The 17,561-nt window shown below is 42.8% G+C and overlaps 2 protein-coding genes across 5 annotated transcripts; both read left to right on the forward strand.

The window, feature by feature from the left end:
- The first annotated feature begins 2,951 nt into the window (after positions 1-2,951).
- On the forward strand, positions 2,952-6,873 carry LOC106571981 (serine/arginine-rich splicing factor 6). The gene is made up of 6 exons (XM_014145612.3): positions 2,952-3,182; positions 3,758-3,912; positions 5,148-5,272; positions 5,415-5,617; positions 5,743-5,805; positions 5,896-6,873. The coding sequence occupies exons 1-6, from the start codon at positions 3,076-3,078 to the stop codon at positions 6,248-6,250; spliced, it is 1,008 nt and encodes a 335-aa protein (XP_014001087.1). The 5' UTR covers positions 2,952-3,075; the 3' UTR covers positions 6,251-6,873.
- A 162-nt stretch (positions 6,874-7,035) lies between these two features.
- Positions 7,036-17,337, forward strand: LOC106571980 (lethal(3)malignant brain tumor-like protein 1). Of its 4 annotated transcripts, none has more exons than XM_014145607.2 (22): positions 7,036-7,146; positions 8,046-8,205; positions 8,426-8,619; positions 8,729-8,852; positions 9,022-9,187; positions 9,447-9,582; positions 9,779-9,815; positions 9,927-10,018; positions 10,442-10,546; positions 10,779-10,914; positions 11,120-11,211; positions 11,320-11,471; positions 11,595-11,671; positions 11,789-11,874; positions 13,531-13,641; positions 13,972-14,086; positions 14,232-14,352; positions 14,465-14,665; positions 14,790-14,839; positions 15,018-15,175; positions 15,272-15,334; positions 16,488-17,337. In XM_014145607.2, the coding sequence occupies exons 2-22, from the start codon at positions 8,067-8,069 to the stop codon at positions 16,620-16,622; spliced, it is 2,490 nt and encodes an 829-aa protein (XP_014001082.1). In that variant the 5' UTR covers positions 7,036-7,146; positions 8,046-8,066; the 3' UTR covers positions 16,623-17,337. The 4 variants fall into 4 exon arrangements, with proteins under 4 accessions (XP_014001082.1, XP_082818139.1, XP_014001083.1 ...); XM_082962013.1 differs by having other exon boundaries at positions 14,232-14,331; XM_014145608.2 differs by lacking the exon at positions 7,036-7,146 and adding an exon at positions 7,170-7,290.
- The last annotated feature ends 224 nt before the right edge of the window (positions 17,338-17,561 follow it).

A 17,561-nucleotide genomic window follows, 5' to 3' on the forward strand; every position in this document is an offset into this window, starting at 1 on the left:
ACAAACACAGTGTGCTTAAACTAATAACACACATTATTGTATCTTTCTTGTCTATATTGAATACATAATTTAAACATTCACAGTGTAGGTTGGAAAAGGTATGTGAACCCCTAGGCTAATGACTTCTCCAAAAGCTAATGGAAGTCAGGAGTCAGCTAACCTGGAGTCCAATCAATGAGATGAGATTGGAGGTGTTGGTTAGAGATTCCCTGCCCTATAAAAAACACTCACACATTTTGAGTTTGCTATTCACAAGAAGCATTGCCTGATGTGAACCATGCCTCGAACAAAAGAGATCTCAGAAGACCTAAGATTAAGAATTGTTGACTTGCATAAAGGTGGAAAGTATCTCTAAAAGCCTTGATGTTCATCAGTCCACGGTAAGACAAATTGTCTATTAATGGAGAAATTTCAGCAATGTTGCTACTCTCCCTAGGAGTGGCCGTCCTGCAGAGATGACTGCAAGAGCACACCGCAGAATGCTCAATGAGGTTAAGAAGAATCCTAGAAAGAATGCTAACATCTGTTAACGAGTCTACGATACGTAAAACACTAAACAAGAATGGTGTTCATGGGAGGACACCACGGAAGAACCCATTGCTGTCCAAGAAAAACATCGCTGCATGTCTGAAGTTCGCAAAAGAGCACCTGGATGTTCCACAGCGCTACTGGCAAAATATTCTATGGACAGATGAAACTACAGTTGAGTTGTTTGGAAGGAACAAACAACACTATCTGTGGAGAAAAAAAAAAGGCACAGCACACCAATATTAAAACCTCATCCCAACTGTAAAATATGGTGGAGGGAGAGTCATGGTTTGGGACTGCTTTGCTGCCTCAGGGCCTTGACAGCTTGCTATCATAAACTTGGGAATTCATTTTTCTGTTGATCAAGACATTTTGCAGGAGAATGTAAGGCTGTCTGTGTATTGAAGCTCAACAGAAGTTGAGTGATGCAACAGGGCAACGACCCAAAACACCAACGTAAATCAACAACAGAATGGCTTCAACAGAAGAAAATACGCCTTCTGGAGTGGCCCAGTCAGAGTCCTGACCTCAAGCCAATTGAGATGCTGTGGCATGACCTCAAGAGCGGTTCACACCACACATCCCAAGAATATTGCTGAACTGAAACAGTTTTGTAAAGTGGAATGGTCCTAAATTCCTCCTGACCGTTGTGCAGGTCTGATCCGCAACTACAGAAAACGTTTGGTTGAGGTTATTGCTGCCAAAGGAGGGTCAACCTGTTATTAAATTCAAGGGTTCACATACTTTTCCCACCCTGCACTGTGAATGTTTACACAGTGTGTTCAGTAAAGACATGAAAACGTTGTGCAGGTCTGATCCACAACTACAGAAAACCTTGGTTGAGTTTATTGCTGCCAAAGGAGGGTCAATCAATTATTAAATCCAAGGGTTCACATACTTTTTCCAACCTACACTGTGAATGTTTATATGGTGTGTTCAATAAAGACAAACTATAATTGTTTGGGTGTTATTAGTTTAAGCAGACTGTGTTTGTCTAAGGGTTCACATATTTTTCTCGCCACTGTCTATATGTAATGAATGTATAAGTCCAAAAATGGATGTAGCAACTACAGCTTGCCCCTTTAAGTCTATCAAGAGTGTGTGAGTTTGAAAGTGTCCATTAGGCCTATGGATACATTTTTATCAGTTATTAATTAGATTGAGCAATAAAAGACACACTTTTATTCCATAGGCTGGGATCCGCACTATGCAGCTATGGCAAGAGCGCATTTTTCACCGGCTTTCCACTGGTTTCAAAAACAATGATTGATAGGCAGTTAACATTAATGAATTCATTGGGGTAAAATACACATTTAGATTTGTGAACATCCATCCGCAACAACCACAATCCGTAAAAATCAAATAGCTAAACGAGAGAGCAGCCGTGTGATTCACATCAATGCACTTTGTAGATATCAATAATACGTGATATCCGTATAGCCGTAGACTACACCACTGCTGTCGTCCTTACCTCCAAGCGTTTATTCAAGTTGGATAATCTTTGGATGCCGACAGCAGTCGCACCATTGGAAGATATAGCTTAGACTGTAGCCAAACCTATTCCTACTCTTTTCCCGTGATCAATCAAATACATTTGGTGTGTCATCATAGAGGTCTGACTTGTGGTCAGACATGCTCAGATGGAACAAATTTAATCTTGCGTCTTTTTTCAATGTTGATTTGAATATTATTGAGAAAACAGTGTCATATTTTGTTTCCCGCAAACATCCTTTCTGAATTTAAAAGTAATCCTCGAAATAATCATCCCGTTTTAAAAAAAGTATCTAATCTGATTACAATATTTTTTGCTGGTAACATATGGTATACTGGGCTCCTGTAACTAATCTAAAGATATTCATTATTGTTGAACATGTTGCATTTTTACCCGGTTTTAACCATTTCGATTTCTATTAAGGGATTTCTATTAAAGGGTCACGTATTTGGTTTGCGTCAATGTGTGCAAGTCTCAATATCTCAATTCTCCTTGTCTATAGTAGGCTACTAGAATACAGAACTCAACTGCTCTGTACGATAGACTGAAAAATACTGGTGGAAATTCAGTTTAGTTCTATGTTCTAGTAGCCTACTACTACTACAGACTACTAGGGATCCTGAGAGTTTGGCCGGGGTAGGCCGTCATTGTAAATAAGAATGTGTTCTTAACTGACTTGCCTAGTTAACTAAAGGTTTAAAGAAAACAAGGATAATTTAGAGATACTGGGACATGCAGACGTACTGACAGGTTTAGATGAAACCATTTTCACAGTCTATTGCAGCATTGAGATGTTGGTTAGTACTTGGAAACTCGGAAATTTGCAACGTGCTAAATGGTTATTGTTATAGTTATACACTCGGACATTCCCGAGTTTCCTAGTTCCGACTAGCATATGAACGCGGCATAATGACAACTCTGGAGTGTGAATTCGTGTATTCTCGCGACGATGATTCTTGACGTCACGTCTACATAAAACAACCGAACTCAGCGATTTCTCTTTCGTTAACGGCATTTTGTTATCAGTTGGAGAAGCCATCCGAGGATCAATAGTCATGCCCCGTGTCTATGTTGGAAAACTAAGTTATCATGCTCGAGAGAAAGACCTTCAGCGGTTTTTCAATGGCTACGGAAAGCTCATGGAAATTGATCTGAAAAATGGGTAAGTTCAAGTTGACCATATGAGAGTCAGTTGAACAACACAGGGCTGGAAAAGCTAGCTTCATAGCTACTTGATTTCGGTTAGCTAGCTCTCCCAAAACATATACGTGAAATAACTAGCTACATTCACATTTGACTTTCATTTATGTTGCTATTCGTGCATGTAATAGCAACTAGGTAACATTAGTGGTTATTAGATTCACATTGGCGTTACTAAAGCGTTTAATGTTTTGTAAAGAACTTGCCTAGTTAGCTAGCTAACGTTAACGTGTTCAAAATGGCTGCCTGTTTGGCTTCACTGCAGACCGTTCTTTTTTTTGTGCGCCATGTAACTGTTAGCTACCCAAACGTTAGCCAATTAGCTTGTTGCCTGAAAGAGCCTTTAATGCACAGGCAATGAGCCAACTCATTTATTTATTTAACCAGGTTTGTGGTATAACGCTATTTTTAAATGAGTAGGGGTTAAAACACCACGTCTTCTGTCTGAAATTAGTATCACAGTCTTCATACTCATTCGATTTGCAGTCATTGCTACCCGAAGACAAGCTTATTAACTTAAAAATATATATATTTTAGATATGGCTTTGTAGAGTTTGAGGACAATCGCGATGCGGATGACGCTGTGTATGAACTGAATGGCAAGGAGTTGTGCGGGGAGCGTGTGACCGTGGAACATGCAAGAGGACCGCGGCGCGACCGAGATGGATACAGTGGTGGCGGGGGTGGTCGAAGTAAGTACAATCTATTTCAATGTTCCCTCTGCCCTTTCCCACTGGATCAAGGGAATGTGGACCGTATACACACAGACCTGTGATCCTAAAGTGGAGTTTGACCTAGCTCGCCAATACTCAATGGTTTCACCATTGCCATAATAAAGTATTTCATGTTAGTGTAAGTGTCACCATTGAGTATGGTCCAAGTTTGACCCAACTTGGCGCAGACAACTACTGTTTGTTTAGATGTAATGAAACCATGTTTCTAGTGTTTTCTTTCCTGGTGGAATTGTAAACACATATAAACAACTGTATTTAGCTAATATGAAGTCACGGCTATGTAGCCTAGCTGTATCGTTAAATACCATTACATGTGAATTGTATTTTACGTTTTATTTCAGCATTAACAAAGTCCTTGATGTTTCAATTTGAAAGAGTCCAGCTGCGGGCTGAGGCTGAGTCCGAGTCCATAGAGGCTAAGATGACTGGCTAAGATGAGACTGCCTGTCCCGTTTGGCCTTGGCTTTCACCTTACAATGTGTGTGTGACCTATGCCCCTTGACCCTTGGCTGACCTAACCGGAAGCCATGATGACAGCATCCTTTTGCCAATAGACCAGGGGTGATGGTGAGGATTCCCATTGGTTTCTATGTTGAAAGAATAAGTGGGGCGGCTAAGTCAAAAACATGTTACCGCTCGCTGTAAGTGGGCAAACCAACTGAATTGCCCCCAGTTTGACAACCGGTTAGGCAAAGTCATGGGGGAAACTTATGTAGCGTTATGTCAGTTGGCACTCACTAAATGTGATACCATTTTGACAGTGACTTTGTTGGCGCCTCTATTTGTCTTTCAGGATTCAAGGGTTTGTAAGAAGAAGAACATCAATGTCGATTTGTTTGTACGGCTAAAGAATTGCACTTATTAAACGTTTGTCAGACTGGCTGTATGTTGCTGGTAACAGATGCAGTGGTGGTCTTTGCAACAGCAGTGAACTACTTCAGAGGCGGTACAATGAGGAGAATATAAACTGACATCCACTAAGACAACAAATGCCATGGCTTTAAGACCTCAGTCACTTATTAAGAGGTTTGTCTTGAATGGGTCCAGATGGACATCTTACAGGACCTAGGTTAAACATTACCACACCATTTATCCTGGTAGCTCTGTTCTCTGTTTATGGTCTGATCCACTGAGTGAAATGCCTATATGCCACTCTGTTTTGCTGACTATTTGTATAACCTGTCATTTTAAAGGTAGTAGTGGTTACAGCAGCAGCAGAAGCCGCACTGGCAGGGATAAGTACGGGCCACCTGTCCGTACCGAGTACCGGCTGATCGTTGAGAATCTGTCCAGCCGCTGCAGCTGGCAGGATCTGAAGGTGAGTTGTTGGGACAGTTTTATATTTGTAGGTGAGGGGCAGGCACTAAATAGAAACTGCCAGTTGCTATCCATGGCAGGCCATTTGTTTCTGGAAAATGTGGGAAATATTCTGCGGGGTGACTCTGCATCGGCCTCTACAGGATTTCATGCGCCAGGCTGGAGAGGTCACGTACGCTGACGCCCACAAGGAGCGTACCAACGAGGGTGTCATCGAGTTTGGCTCGCGTTCGGACATGAGGAGGGCCCTGGACAAGCTGGACGGCACGGACATCAACGGGAGGAAGATCCGCCTGGTGGAGGAAAAGTCTCGCCGCCGCCGCTCCTACTCTGGCAGCCGCTCCAGGTGAGGCTCTACACACCGCCCTGCTCTTTATGAGTAGTTTAATTTCTCATCCAACCTGCTGCTTCCCATGTGTTGTCACTTTAAAGGGATGTGTGTGACATTTGTATTCTTGTTCCCCTCTGCAGGTCTCGCAGCAGACGTCGCTCTCGTAGCAGGAGCAGCCGCTCCAGGACTAACTCCAGGTCCCGGTAAGAATGCCCACCTGTCTACAAAGTGACGGTTCAGATTGTTTAGACTCGTTGTTATACTCATATTGACCAATTGTCCACCCCCTGTAGATCCCATTCTCGCAGCAAGAGACGTCGCTCTAGATCTGGAAGGAAGTCCCGTTCCCGCAAGTCTCGTTCCCGCTCTCGCACCCGCAAATCCAGATCCCGCTCCGACAAAAGCAAGTCCCGTTCCAAGAGCCATTCCAAGGTGAAATCTGAGCGGGACTCCAGCAGCCCCTCCAAGGAGAAGTTGGCCAGCAAGAAGTCCCGTAGCCGCTCGGCGACCCCCATGGGGAATGGGAAGGAGGAGCCGTCCTCTCGCTCCCCGTCCCCAGCAGCTGACCGTCGCTCCAAGTCTCCGGACAAGCGATCTGTCTCCCGCTCCCCATCTCGCTCCAGGTCTAGATCAGCTTCCCGAGATTAAAGGCATTGCCCAGTTTGTTTCATCCACATGTTCCCCATTAGAGCAATCTGGATGTATAGGAGCAGCTTCTATTTGATTTAGCAGATCTATCGCAGTACCAGGTTAATCAAGGCTTGCTCAGTTAATCGGTGCTGTCTTTGGCACTTAGAAATCTAAACCATGATCTTGACATTGTATTATACATGGCTTGAGAATGATTTAGTCATTATTGTGTGTGTGTGTGTGGGGGGGGGGGGGGGGCACATTGTAGATTATAGCTGCTATGTTTTGTACATGGAGGAGCTTGTCTGAATGGCTTAGTATTGAAAACAAGTCATAACTTTTTTCTTTTATTTCCTTAATTATTTGTATTCCTCCCTCCGGTCTGCTTTTGCTTACCTCTGGGTGGTGTTTGACATTATTTTTCATGATTTGAGTAATTTCACCTATTGAGCCCAAGGTTTGTTTTTGACACCCCACAATGTATGTGTTGTACATCTTGTGGACATACACTTTTTTGGCATCGAGATTTAACCAGGGATCGTGGTACAGATTCCAGCCTCTCCCACATGAGAAACCGGTCTGATTACTTGTAACCATGTCCATTTTTTTTATTGTACATTTAATAAAAGTTGTTATGAAAATTGCTGTGTCGTGATTTTTTTGCTGCCGTGACCAAAGCGCTGCTTTTTATCGTATTCGGGCCTAAAACTACAGAAACGGGGTTCTATATTTAAATGGGTTCTTTCTTACGGTGAAATGGTGTACAGTGTTCATATAATAAATTGTATTGATGTGAACAAGTAATTCCCGAAACATTTTGGTGCTGTCATTGAGTTGGCACTATACATTCTTCTGATTTAAATGAACATGGTTCTGCGCATGCGTACAATTCCGATCCGCAACAGAAACCTCTGGTAAGCGAAATTGAGTCATTTCAATTTTCAAATTGATCAGCTGATAAACATTTATAATGCTTTTGACATGCATGTAATAGGGCGCTCCAGAATCCTGAAGTTATAACTTGCAGATGGTTTGATGCTAATTGTCATTTTATTGTGGTTGGTATTCAGCATGCATATAATTAGCCATAAAGCTATTTCGTATCGCATATTTGATTCAATATATTCTGTCATATTTGATAGTTATCAGCAAACCTATAATGGGCTAACGGTCCGCAACAATAAACGGGATTTTATTATTGTTGTCGCTGCATGCCGTGAAGCGATGCCGTTCATTAGACATTTTGCCAGGATTGGTTGCTTTGTACATTTTCACAAATTGTGAGTTACTATTTTTTTCTCTCATAGCTTCAAGGATTTATGATCTTCCGCCATTTTACAGCGGAATTGCTGTGTTTTTGGTAAATTAATAATATAAATCGATTATGCTTTGTCTACTTTCCCTTGCTATTCTAAGAGCAGCGTTGTCAAAAAGCATCGACAGAAATGTCCTAAGAACTAATTGTTTTTAAATAAAGTACATTCGGATTAAGGTTTTTCTCCAATGCTGTGAAGTGATACTAAAAGTGATTCAGAAAATTGGGAAGGTTTCTTAATCCCCACAAAGCATTTATTTATTCTTAAAATTAGAAAAATGGCAGCATATATGTATAGGGAATTGTCCCCTATATTCAGATGTTTAATCGTAATAGAGAACATAATACTGTGGGTGCAGGGGATGGATAATATGGGGAATACATCTGAAGCCTGTAATCCTTCTGATATTCAGGCCCCTTAGCACTGCCTTCCACTGTTTCCTCACCCTGTCACTCTAATCCTAAGAAATATGTGACATTTTTATGATCTCTTTTCAGAGGCAGTAAGTGAGGTCTGTGATGAGTGCCAAAGTTGAGCTGGATTTTTCAGCCAAAAAAGCAGATCCCACTCCCCTCACTGACTCCAGTGATTCCCTCTCCAATGACAGCCTGTCGAAGAAGACACACCCACAGACCACCACAGCACTCATCCTGCCAGGTGAGATTTGGCCACAATGACACTTCTGGAACTATGACACTCAATAGCGTACTGTTATGAATTACACCCTGAACATTTTTCAACTCAGAGTTATGCTGCACAATCTCCTAAATGTTGACCAACCAGAAGGGGCATATACTACCCTCCAACTAGTCTCGCGTAGCTACATCATATCTTCACATTCGCTCAGAACTCAGAAGCCTGCCTCTTCTCTCCCAAGCCCCAGCCCCAGCCCCTGCTCCTAGTACCCAGAAGGTGGAGGTCTCTCTGGGTGTTGCTGAGACAGGTAATGGAGCCATAGCTGGACAGGTGGAGACCCCCACTCTAGCCCCCCAGGTTGGGGGGACCTGTAGTATCGTCCATGTGCTGGAGTGGAAAGAAGGGATGGCCATCTTACCCAGCAGCAACCTAAAGGTGAACGACCATTGTATTTTATTATAAGCATAGGGTTCTCTAATAGTAAGCATTGTTGGAGTAAAGATGTACCATGTGGGCACGTTGTTAAAATATGTTTCTTTTTCAGTTCTGTGTGAGTGACTGTGGAACACTGGAGATGATCAGCCAAGGGAATATCAGCAGCGCTGAACCAATAGTAGTGGTGTCTGGAAAAATACCTGACTCCGAAAACAGGCCAATGAAGAAAACAGGTAGGCTACTGAAAATTAGTCATACTGTGTGTTGTCTGCAGCTTAACAGTCTCTTAACTAAATTGTAATGGAAATGAACTAGCGTGCTCAAACATATCCTCAAAAACAATTTGCAACCCTGTATGCAGTCCTTTCCTAATCCTAACCTGCCATAATGCCTCCATTGTAGATGTGGCGCGTCCTCTCAGCACTGTGGGTGGTGTGGCTGTGGATCAGGAGAGGCCCATCAAGACTGTGCCTAAGACCCAGGGAGGGCCAGGCCAACAGGAGAGCTGTTATCCAGTGGCACAGAGAACCTACCCAGAGCAACTACGCAGGGAACCAATGACTGACAAGTAAGTACTGAAGCGTGAAGCCTATCCACATCAAATTCATGTATGAAAACATCCTTTTACCATAAAAAGCATTTCATCATAGCCTTTTATGCTAAATGAAAATCAAGGATGTATCATACGCATACAGTGGATGGTCAGACACAAAAACAAAACTACAAAAAGATTTTAGCCACCATGCAGAAGATGTAACGTAGGTCATAGGTAGCCTAAGGTGAAGCTTTGTGTAGTGGACTCAACTGTTCTCTTATCTGTTCCTTAGTGAGGTGGGAGGTGCTGAGAAGATTCCCGGGGGCAGGGTTGCACCTCTGGACCCTGAGCTGCTGAAACCCATGAAGAAGAGGAAGAGGAAGGACTACCTGAGTCCATCGGAGGAAGAGTCTGAGCTGGATGGCATGGTGGGAAAGGCTCGAGTGTCACTCTATCCCACATAAAGCATTCACAATTTAGTAGTATTTTGTTTGTAATAAGTAAATGACCTCGCGTGCATGTGATGGCCATATGCATCAATCAATTATTTTGTTCAATACTATTCATGGTGTAGGTACTATTTCTTTGTTGCAGTAAATCCATGTGTTGTATTCGTGGTTCTAGGATTATTTGAAGACAGAAAGCGGACACAACAGAGCGGGTGAGAATCAGCAAAAATGTAAACCCATTTGAACCATATATTCAAGTCAAGTTTCGGTCGTATCAGATTTCCAATATGCTTTGTGTTGTGTTTTCTGTCTGTGTACAACAGGTACTGGTGAAGTTAAGATGGAGCTGTGGACATGGGGACAGTATCTGGAGGAGACCAAATCAGTGGCAGCTCCAGCCAAACTCTTTCAAAAGGTGGGTTTTATTAACTTTCGATACATACTAAATGATAGGGCCGGGACAATACCAGTATCGCCATACTCGTTAGTATCGTAGCAAGGAAACAAAACACGAAGCGGACTAAACTTCTTTAGGAAAACAGCGCTAATGTTGGAAACAAACATCATTATGTTGTCATCCAGAGTCACATTTATTTATTTTCCAGTCTATAGCACACAATATTTTACATACTGCAGGTTTATAAAGGGCCAAAGAGTTTGGTCTGCTTTGTGCTTTCATTTTTGCCATGGAAAAACAATTGCGATACTGGTATTGTCACAGCCCTAGTAAATTAGAGAACGAAAGTTAATATTCTTTGCAAATTAAATTGTGAGTGTGCATGTGTGCGTGGATGAATGTGTCTATGGCTTTTCTCATTATAACCCTCTGTATTTTCAGTCTCAGAGAGTCCCACAGTGCAAAAACAGCTTCCGCCAGGGCATGAAGTTAGAGGGCATCGACCCGCAGCACCCCTCCATGTACTTTGTTCTGACTGTGGCTGAGGTACTGTGTGCAGCGCTGCTCAACCTACAGTCGCATGCTCTTTGAGGTTTGCTTCTACCTCTCTCCCTGTCCTGACTGTTTTGTTTCGTACACACTATGCACACCCTGACTGTACACACTGATTAATCCTCAGAGAGAGAGAGAGACGGATCCACGTAACTGAGGGAAAGACACGGAGAGAGAGATTTGGGGAGACACGGTTTGACTTCTGTCTGTCTTGTCCTGTTTGTAGATTTGTGGCTACAGGCTGCGTCTCCATTTTGACGGCTACTCAGACTGTCATGACTTCTGGGTAAACGCCAATTGCCCCGACATCCACCCGGCGGGATGGTGTGAGGGCACTGGACACAAACTGTACACCCCCAAAGGTCAGAGTACACTAGGCTTTGGTTTGTGTTTGGGCTGCAATTTGGACTCGGGATTTGTTTCCTGTTCACATTTTGATTATGGCCCAGATCATTTGCCCAAGCACCTAAGGATCTGAGTCATAAAGTCATTAATGAGATTTCCCTTATTAGAGTAGTGGTCCAGGGACATGTCCATATCACATGTTTGTGTCTGTGTGTGCCACAGGCTGCAAAGAGGAGGAGTTTTCCTGGGCCAGCTACCTGAGAATGAGTAAAGCCCAAGTTGCCCCCAAAGAGGTGTTTTCCAGCCCTGGAAGAGTAAGTCTAATCACGACTCTTATCCTCAATCAGTGGCATGCATCTACCTGAAGTAATTAACTGTAAGCAGCTAATGTGGTGTGTTTGTGTTGGTGGCCCACTGGTCAGACTGATACGGAGGGTGATTTCGAGGTGGGCATGAAGCTGGAGGCTGTCGACCGCATGAACCCCTCTCTCATCTGCGTGGCGACCGTGACCGACGTGGTGGACGACCGCTTCCTGGTTCACTTTGATAATTGGGATGACACGTATGACTACTGGTGAGGCCATTTTTCATGTTTTTTTTTCACGGCTTCTCTAAATCATAAACTGTGCTGTTTTAGTAGCCGTTAGGCCATGACTTATATTCTAATCTGATTAGTCGATGTTGAATCCCCATCCAGGTGTGACGCCAGCAGTCCATACATCCATCCTATTGGCTGGTGCCAAGAGAGGAGCCTCCCTCTCACACCACCTCAAGGTGACTGACAAAGTTGTAAGAAATGAATATAGTTCTAAGAAGTAAACGATAGGGAATACGGTGGCATTTCACACACACCTTTGAACTGGATCCCATGTGCCCTGTCTGTCCTGCCAGGTTACCCAGACCCGGGCAGGTTCTCCTGGTCAAGGTACCTGGACGAGACTGGCTCTACCGCGGTGTCTGCTGAGGCCTTTAAAGTAGTGAGTACATCACTGAGGATTTGTTGCAATGAAAACCACCATACACTGCTGTCATTTTAGACATTGATGAATACGATTGACTTGACTTGATTCCTTTTGTGGTCGGGTAAAGTGGAGTTGTGAGCATAACGACTGTTTTGAGATTAACTATAGGGACTGATTTGAGGTCAGGTGTTAACCTGTTAGGGCTAGGGGGCAGTATTTGCACGGCTGGATAAAAAAAATGTACCCGATTTAATCTGGTTACTAATCCTACCCAGTAACTAGAATATGCATATACTTATTATATATGGATAGAAAACACTCTAAAGTTTCTAAAACTGTTTGAATGGTGTCTGTGAGTATAACAGAACTCATTTGGCAGGCAAAACCCTGAGACATTTTCTGACAGGAAGTGGATACCTGATGTGTTGTATTACCTTTAAACCTATGCCATTGAAAAACACAGGGGCTGAGGAATATTTTGGCACTTCCAATTGCTTCCACTAGATGTCACCAGCCTTTACAAAGTGTTTTGAGTCTTCTGGAGGGAGATCTGACCGAACAAGAGCCATGGAACGATGATGGCCCATTAGACACCTGGCGCGCGAGTTCATGTTGGGTACCCTCGTTCCAATACGTTATAAAAGAGTATGCATTCGTCCACCTTGAATATTATTCATGTTCTGGTTAAAAAAGGCCCTAATGATTTATGCTATACAACGTTTGACATGTTTGAACGAACGGAAATATATTTTTTCCCCTCGTTCATGAAGTGAAGTCCGGCGGGCTTAGATCATGTGCGAACAAGACGGAGATTTTTGGACATAAATGATGAGCTTTTTTGAACAAAACTACATTCGTTATGGACCTGTGATACCTGGAAGTGACATCTGATGAAGAGAATCAAAGGTAATGGATTATTTACATAGTATTTTCGATTTTAGATCTCCCCAACATGACGGCTTGTCTGTATCGCAACGCGTATTTTTTTGGGCGCAGTGCTCAGATTATTGCAAAGTGTGATTTCCCAGTAAGGTTATTTTTAAATCTGGCAAGTTGATTGCGTTCAAGAGATGTAAATCTATAATTCTTTAAATGACAATATAATATTTTACCAATGTTTTCTAATTTTAATTATTTAATTTGTGTTGCTGACTTGACTGCCGGTTATTGGAGGGAAACGATTTCCTCAACATCAATGCCATAGTAAAACGCTGTTTTTGGATATAAATATGAACTTGATAGAACTAAAAATGCATGCATTGTCTAACATAATGTCCTAGGAGTGTCATCTGATGGAGATTGTAAAAGGTTAGTGCATCATTTTAGCTGGTTTTATGGTTTTGGTGACCCTGTCTTTGAATTGACAAAACATTACACACAACTCTTGTAAATGTACTGTCCTAACATACTCTAAATTTATGCTTTCGCCGTAAAACCTTTTTGAAATCGTAAAACGTGGTTAGATTAAGGAGATGTTTATCTTTCAAAGGGTGTAAAATAGTTGTATGTTTGAAAAATTTGAATTTTGACATTTATTTGGATTCAAATTTGCCGCTCTTGAAATGCACCTGCTGTTGATGGAGTGCACCACGGGTGGGACGCTTGCGTCCCACCTAGCCCATAGAGGTTAAGTGCCGTTGTGTGATGACGATGTGACCCTCCCCTCCGCAGCGTCCTGCTCATGGCTTCCAGGCTCAGATGAAGCTGGAGGCAGTGGACAAAAGGAGCCCCGGCCTGATTCGGGTGGCCACAGTGGAGGAGGTCGACACACACCGCATTAAGGTCAACCAGCAGTGTGCATGTCTCATGGTTGTCTGTGCCAGTACCACTACTACACTCCCATAACTATGCCATATTATAAACTGGGTGGTTTGAACCCTGAATGCTGATTGGCTGACAGCCGTGGTATATCACGTATACCACGGGTATGACAAAACATTTGTTTTTCCTGCTCTAATTACTTTGGTAACCAGTTTATAATAGTAATAGTAATAAGGTTTGTGGTATATGGCCAATATGCGTCTTGCCTAAGAACAGCCCTTAGCCATGGTATATTGGCCATATACCTCACCCCCTCGGGCCTTATTGCCTAAATATACCATACTCCCACAGGTCCATTTTGATGGCTGGAGTCATATGTATGATGATTGGATGGACTCGGACCACCCTGACATCCACCCGGTCAGCTGGTGTGAGAGTACGGGTCACCCGCTAAAAGTGCCCCCCGGTGAGTCAAACAAAACCCAACACCTTGGTAACAGCTACCATACTTCACTGACTCTACTTCACCTTGATGTGAGTGCTTACATGGTCTGTTTGGCTTGTGTGCGTGTGTGCTTGTGCTTGGGTGCGTGTGTGTGTTTTTTTATAAGGCCCCAGGAAACCTGCAACCACAGGCCAGTCCAGTTTCTCCTCCATGCCTTGCAAAGGAATCAGCCACTCCAGATCCACCAAGTACAGCTTCCATCACAGGTCAGCAACCCCCAGAAATAGGTATTTGAATCGCCTATGAAGCAGTAAATGGAAGTGGATATGTGTTCCATACCAATGCTATGATTATGTTATAATGATGTTATAATGGAGTCAACCCTACTGTTTGAAACAGGAAGTGTCCGACACCCGGGTGTGATGGCTCGGGTCATGTGACTGGGCGGTTCACTGCACATCACTGTCTGTCAGGGTGCCCACTGGCTGAGCGAAACCAGGGCAGACTCAAGACCGACCTATCAGATACAGAGGGGGGCGGAGCAAAGCGGAGCATCTTAGTCTTTGGCCAAAGGACCAAAAAGTCCCGGTACCATGGCAGGTAAGCCTCATGTCAACAGTGGCTAAGGCTGTTGTATGACGTCAGACTCAGGAGTCATAGTGGTGTATTGATCTGCCGCTGTAGCTCCCCCGTCTCACCAGTGTCTCTCGTTCACTATTGTCAGGATTGGCCGTCCCCCTAAGTACAGAAAAATCCAGCAGAGAACATACCAGAGTGAGTCTCACAGCTTTAAGCTTTGTACACAGTACAGATATCTATTTATGTCTATGGCCGCACTCTGATTCTCTATGGCAGCTCCGAGTTTACTGCATCCATACAGTATTCTGTGTGTATGTGTAGGTACCATATGTGTACATGCATTAATATGTGCGTGTGTTTTCCTGTGTTGCAGCGATAGCCACAGAGGGTATGTGCCCGTCTCTGTTCATGTCTGCTTTGTCAGCCCACCCGGACCGAACCCTGTCTCTGTGCTGGGAGCAACACTGCAAACTGCTGCCTGGCGTCCAGGGCATCAGCGCTACACAGGTGGCGGCGTGGACCGTGGAGGAGGTGAGAGCTGTACTACTCAGCCCTATTTATCTTTGGCTGCGACAAACGGTGGAGCAGAGTACTATCAGTCACTCTTCTTCGTGTTCTGTGCAACAGGTCTTTGGATTTGTCCAGAATCTGACCGGTTGTGAAGAGCAAGCCTGTGTCTTCAAAGAGGAAGTGAGTACAATGTTAATTGATAAGTTAAAAGTCCAATGCAGCTGTTTTTATCTCAATATCAAATCCTATCTGGATAAGAATTAAGTACCTTACTGTGCTTGTTTTCAATTACAATGGTCAAAAAGAAACAAAAATAGCTCCTTAGACAAAAACAATTTCTCAAGCAAGAATTTTGCTAGGACTGTCAGAGAGGGGCCTAATTGGAGGAGCCTAATGGGAGGGATGTGTAACCAGAAAACTAGCTGTTATTGGCAGAGAGGAGGGCAAACTCTTTGTTATTGGTCTAGCAACTTATATCGCCTGGTGATGTCACTAGGCGGTCTAAAAACCCCACTCTGCCAAACAAGTGCTTTATCATCATTTTCACAATTTAAAAGTATTATTCCAATCTCATAGTGTGGAAATGTATATAAAACACAGGAAATGACTTTTTTGACTGCACTACCCTTTTAAGTTTGAAGTATTGAAACAAACTGGAGCACATTGAAAACAACTAAGTTAAGTAATTTAAGCAGGGCCGGTTCCAGGCGTAAGCATTTTCTTTTTTTTTTAGGAACTCAGTCTGGGTCCCAATTTATTATTGAGAGTAAGAATAGTAGAATACACCAGGTGCATTGTTTGGTTGTGCAACAGCAGTTTTTCTCTTATGTCAGTCACTCACAGTCACTCAATTAGCCATGTCAGCTACCAATTTTTAGATTGGTAGTTAGTCTAGCCAGCTATCTAAACTTGTAATAATCATGGCCGAATACCGACCGGCACATTCCCAGGAGCCCTGACCTCCAGGGGGCAGCCATTGATTTTGTTAGTCATTTTCACTCAGATATCATATTAATATGGCATAAGTCATTATAAAAGGTGTAGAATTGCAGGAAATTAGCTTTAAAACTGCAACATTTTCTCTACGCCCCATGGCAGAATGTGTAGAATTGCAGGAAATTAACTTTTAAACCTTTACATTTTCTCTCCACCATCGAGGGGGGGGCACACAAAAAAATGTACGAGGTGGGGGGGCCCCCAACCAAATATCGCTTAGGGCCCCGAAACGGCTAGAGCCGGTCTTGCATTTAAGTTGTATTCTGTTGTCCTCTATTGTTTTTTGTTTGTATGATTACATTTTTTATATACCTGCTTCTTGTATATTTCTTCTCAGATGATTGACGGGGAGGCCTTTCTATTACTGAAACAGACTGACATCGTCAAAATCATGAGCATCAAGCTCGGTCCCGCCCTCAAGATCTCCAACGCCATTTTAATGTTCAAGAGTACTGACGAAGGCCTCAAGTGATCCCGCCCCCACTCGGCCAGAGATTCAGTGACTAGTCATCATGTGCCAAATTCATCCAGAATCCTACCCGTTATGTGTTTGGTGTTCAGTACCCATCAGAGAGAGAGAGAACAGTAGAGGGGGGTTAGTGGGGGAGAGATGAAGAAAACAGGGAAAAGGTATAATTGAAGTTTTCTGTACGGTTGCTTCACTGCTCAGGCAATAACAGGAGTCAAATCAGATGGATTCTTACCTGAAAGTGTAAGGAGCGTCGAAAGATATACTTATTTTGATTTATGCAAAGTATATGGAATTATTTATTTGGGATTTAGTTAGATAAAAATGTGGATATTTTACTGCCATTCTTTTTCCCAGATTTGAAATGCAGCGTGATTTTATGCTGCTGTTCTTATAGTTGGTCACTAGATAGAGCAAATGGTCCGTTTTGAATACCAGAAACGGTTCCAAGTTTCTCAAGCACTTACAAATCTTATGTGACAAAATATGAACTTTGTTTGGAACATTTCAAAAAGGAAATATCAAGATATCTGGGGATTTATTGTTTTATATCAATTTTATTTTTTATGTCAGCTTCTACACTGTATTTAAATAGAATGTTACAAGGGCTTCAGGATTCTTAGAACTATATTTCTCTCTGGTGGGAAAACTGTGTCAAGATATTCTTGGGTCAAAATCATTCATTCCATATGAACAAATAAATGTCCAGTTCAATCTCTTACTTGTCTTGACTTCAGTTGACTGGTGATGATGAAGTAAATTGAATTCAAAATGCGCCATGCTCTACCAACTGAGCCATACACTGACTTTATGTTGTATGGTATACCAGGTAATATCATGGTATCAAAACGTCATGATAGGCTACTTATGATACAAACATTTTTGAATAATGTACAGTATCATATGATACGATGGAATTTTTTCCGCCCTGCAGATCTAAAG

Source organism: Salmo salar, chromosome 15, assembly GCF_965601325.2.
Source record: "Salmo salar chromosome 15, fSalSal1, whole genome shotgun sequence".
In the NCBI taxonomy this organism is placed as follows: Eukaryota; Metazoa; Chordata; class Actinopteri; order Salmoniformes; family Salmonidae; genus Salmo; species Salmo salar.

What these genes read in the sequence shown, in the direction of transcription:
- LOC106571981 (XM_014145612.3), top strand. Translation starts at nt 3,076, where the DNA reads ATGCCCCGTGTCTATGTTGGAAAACTAAGTTATCATGCTCGAGAGAAA. An exon ending in GAAATTGATCTGAAAAATGG is followed by an intron (nt 3,183 to 3,757) that starts GTAAGTTCAAGT and finishes TATATATTTTAG; the next exon opens with ATATGGCTTTGTAGAGTTTG. An exon ending in AGGACTAACTCCAGGTCCCG is followed by an intron (nt 5,806 to 5,895) that starts GTAAGAATGCCC and finishes CACCCCCTGTAG; the next exon opens with ATCCCATTCTCGCAGCAAGA.
- LOC106571980 (XM_014145607.2), top strand. Translation starts at nt 8,067, where the DNA reads ATGAGTGCCAAAGTTGAGCTGGATTTTTCAGCCAAAAAAGCAGATCCC. An exon ending in CAGGCCAATGAAGAAAACAG is followed by an intron (nt 8,853 to 9,021) that starts GTAGGCTACTGA and finishes CCTCCATTGTAG; the next exon opens with ATGTGGCGCGTCCTCTCAGC. An exon ending in AGTCTGAGCTGGATGGCATG is followed by an intron (nt 9,583 to 9,778) that starts GTGGGAAAGGCT and finishes TCGTGGTTCTAG; the next exon opens with GATTATTTGAAGACAGAAAG.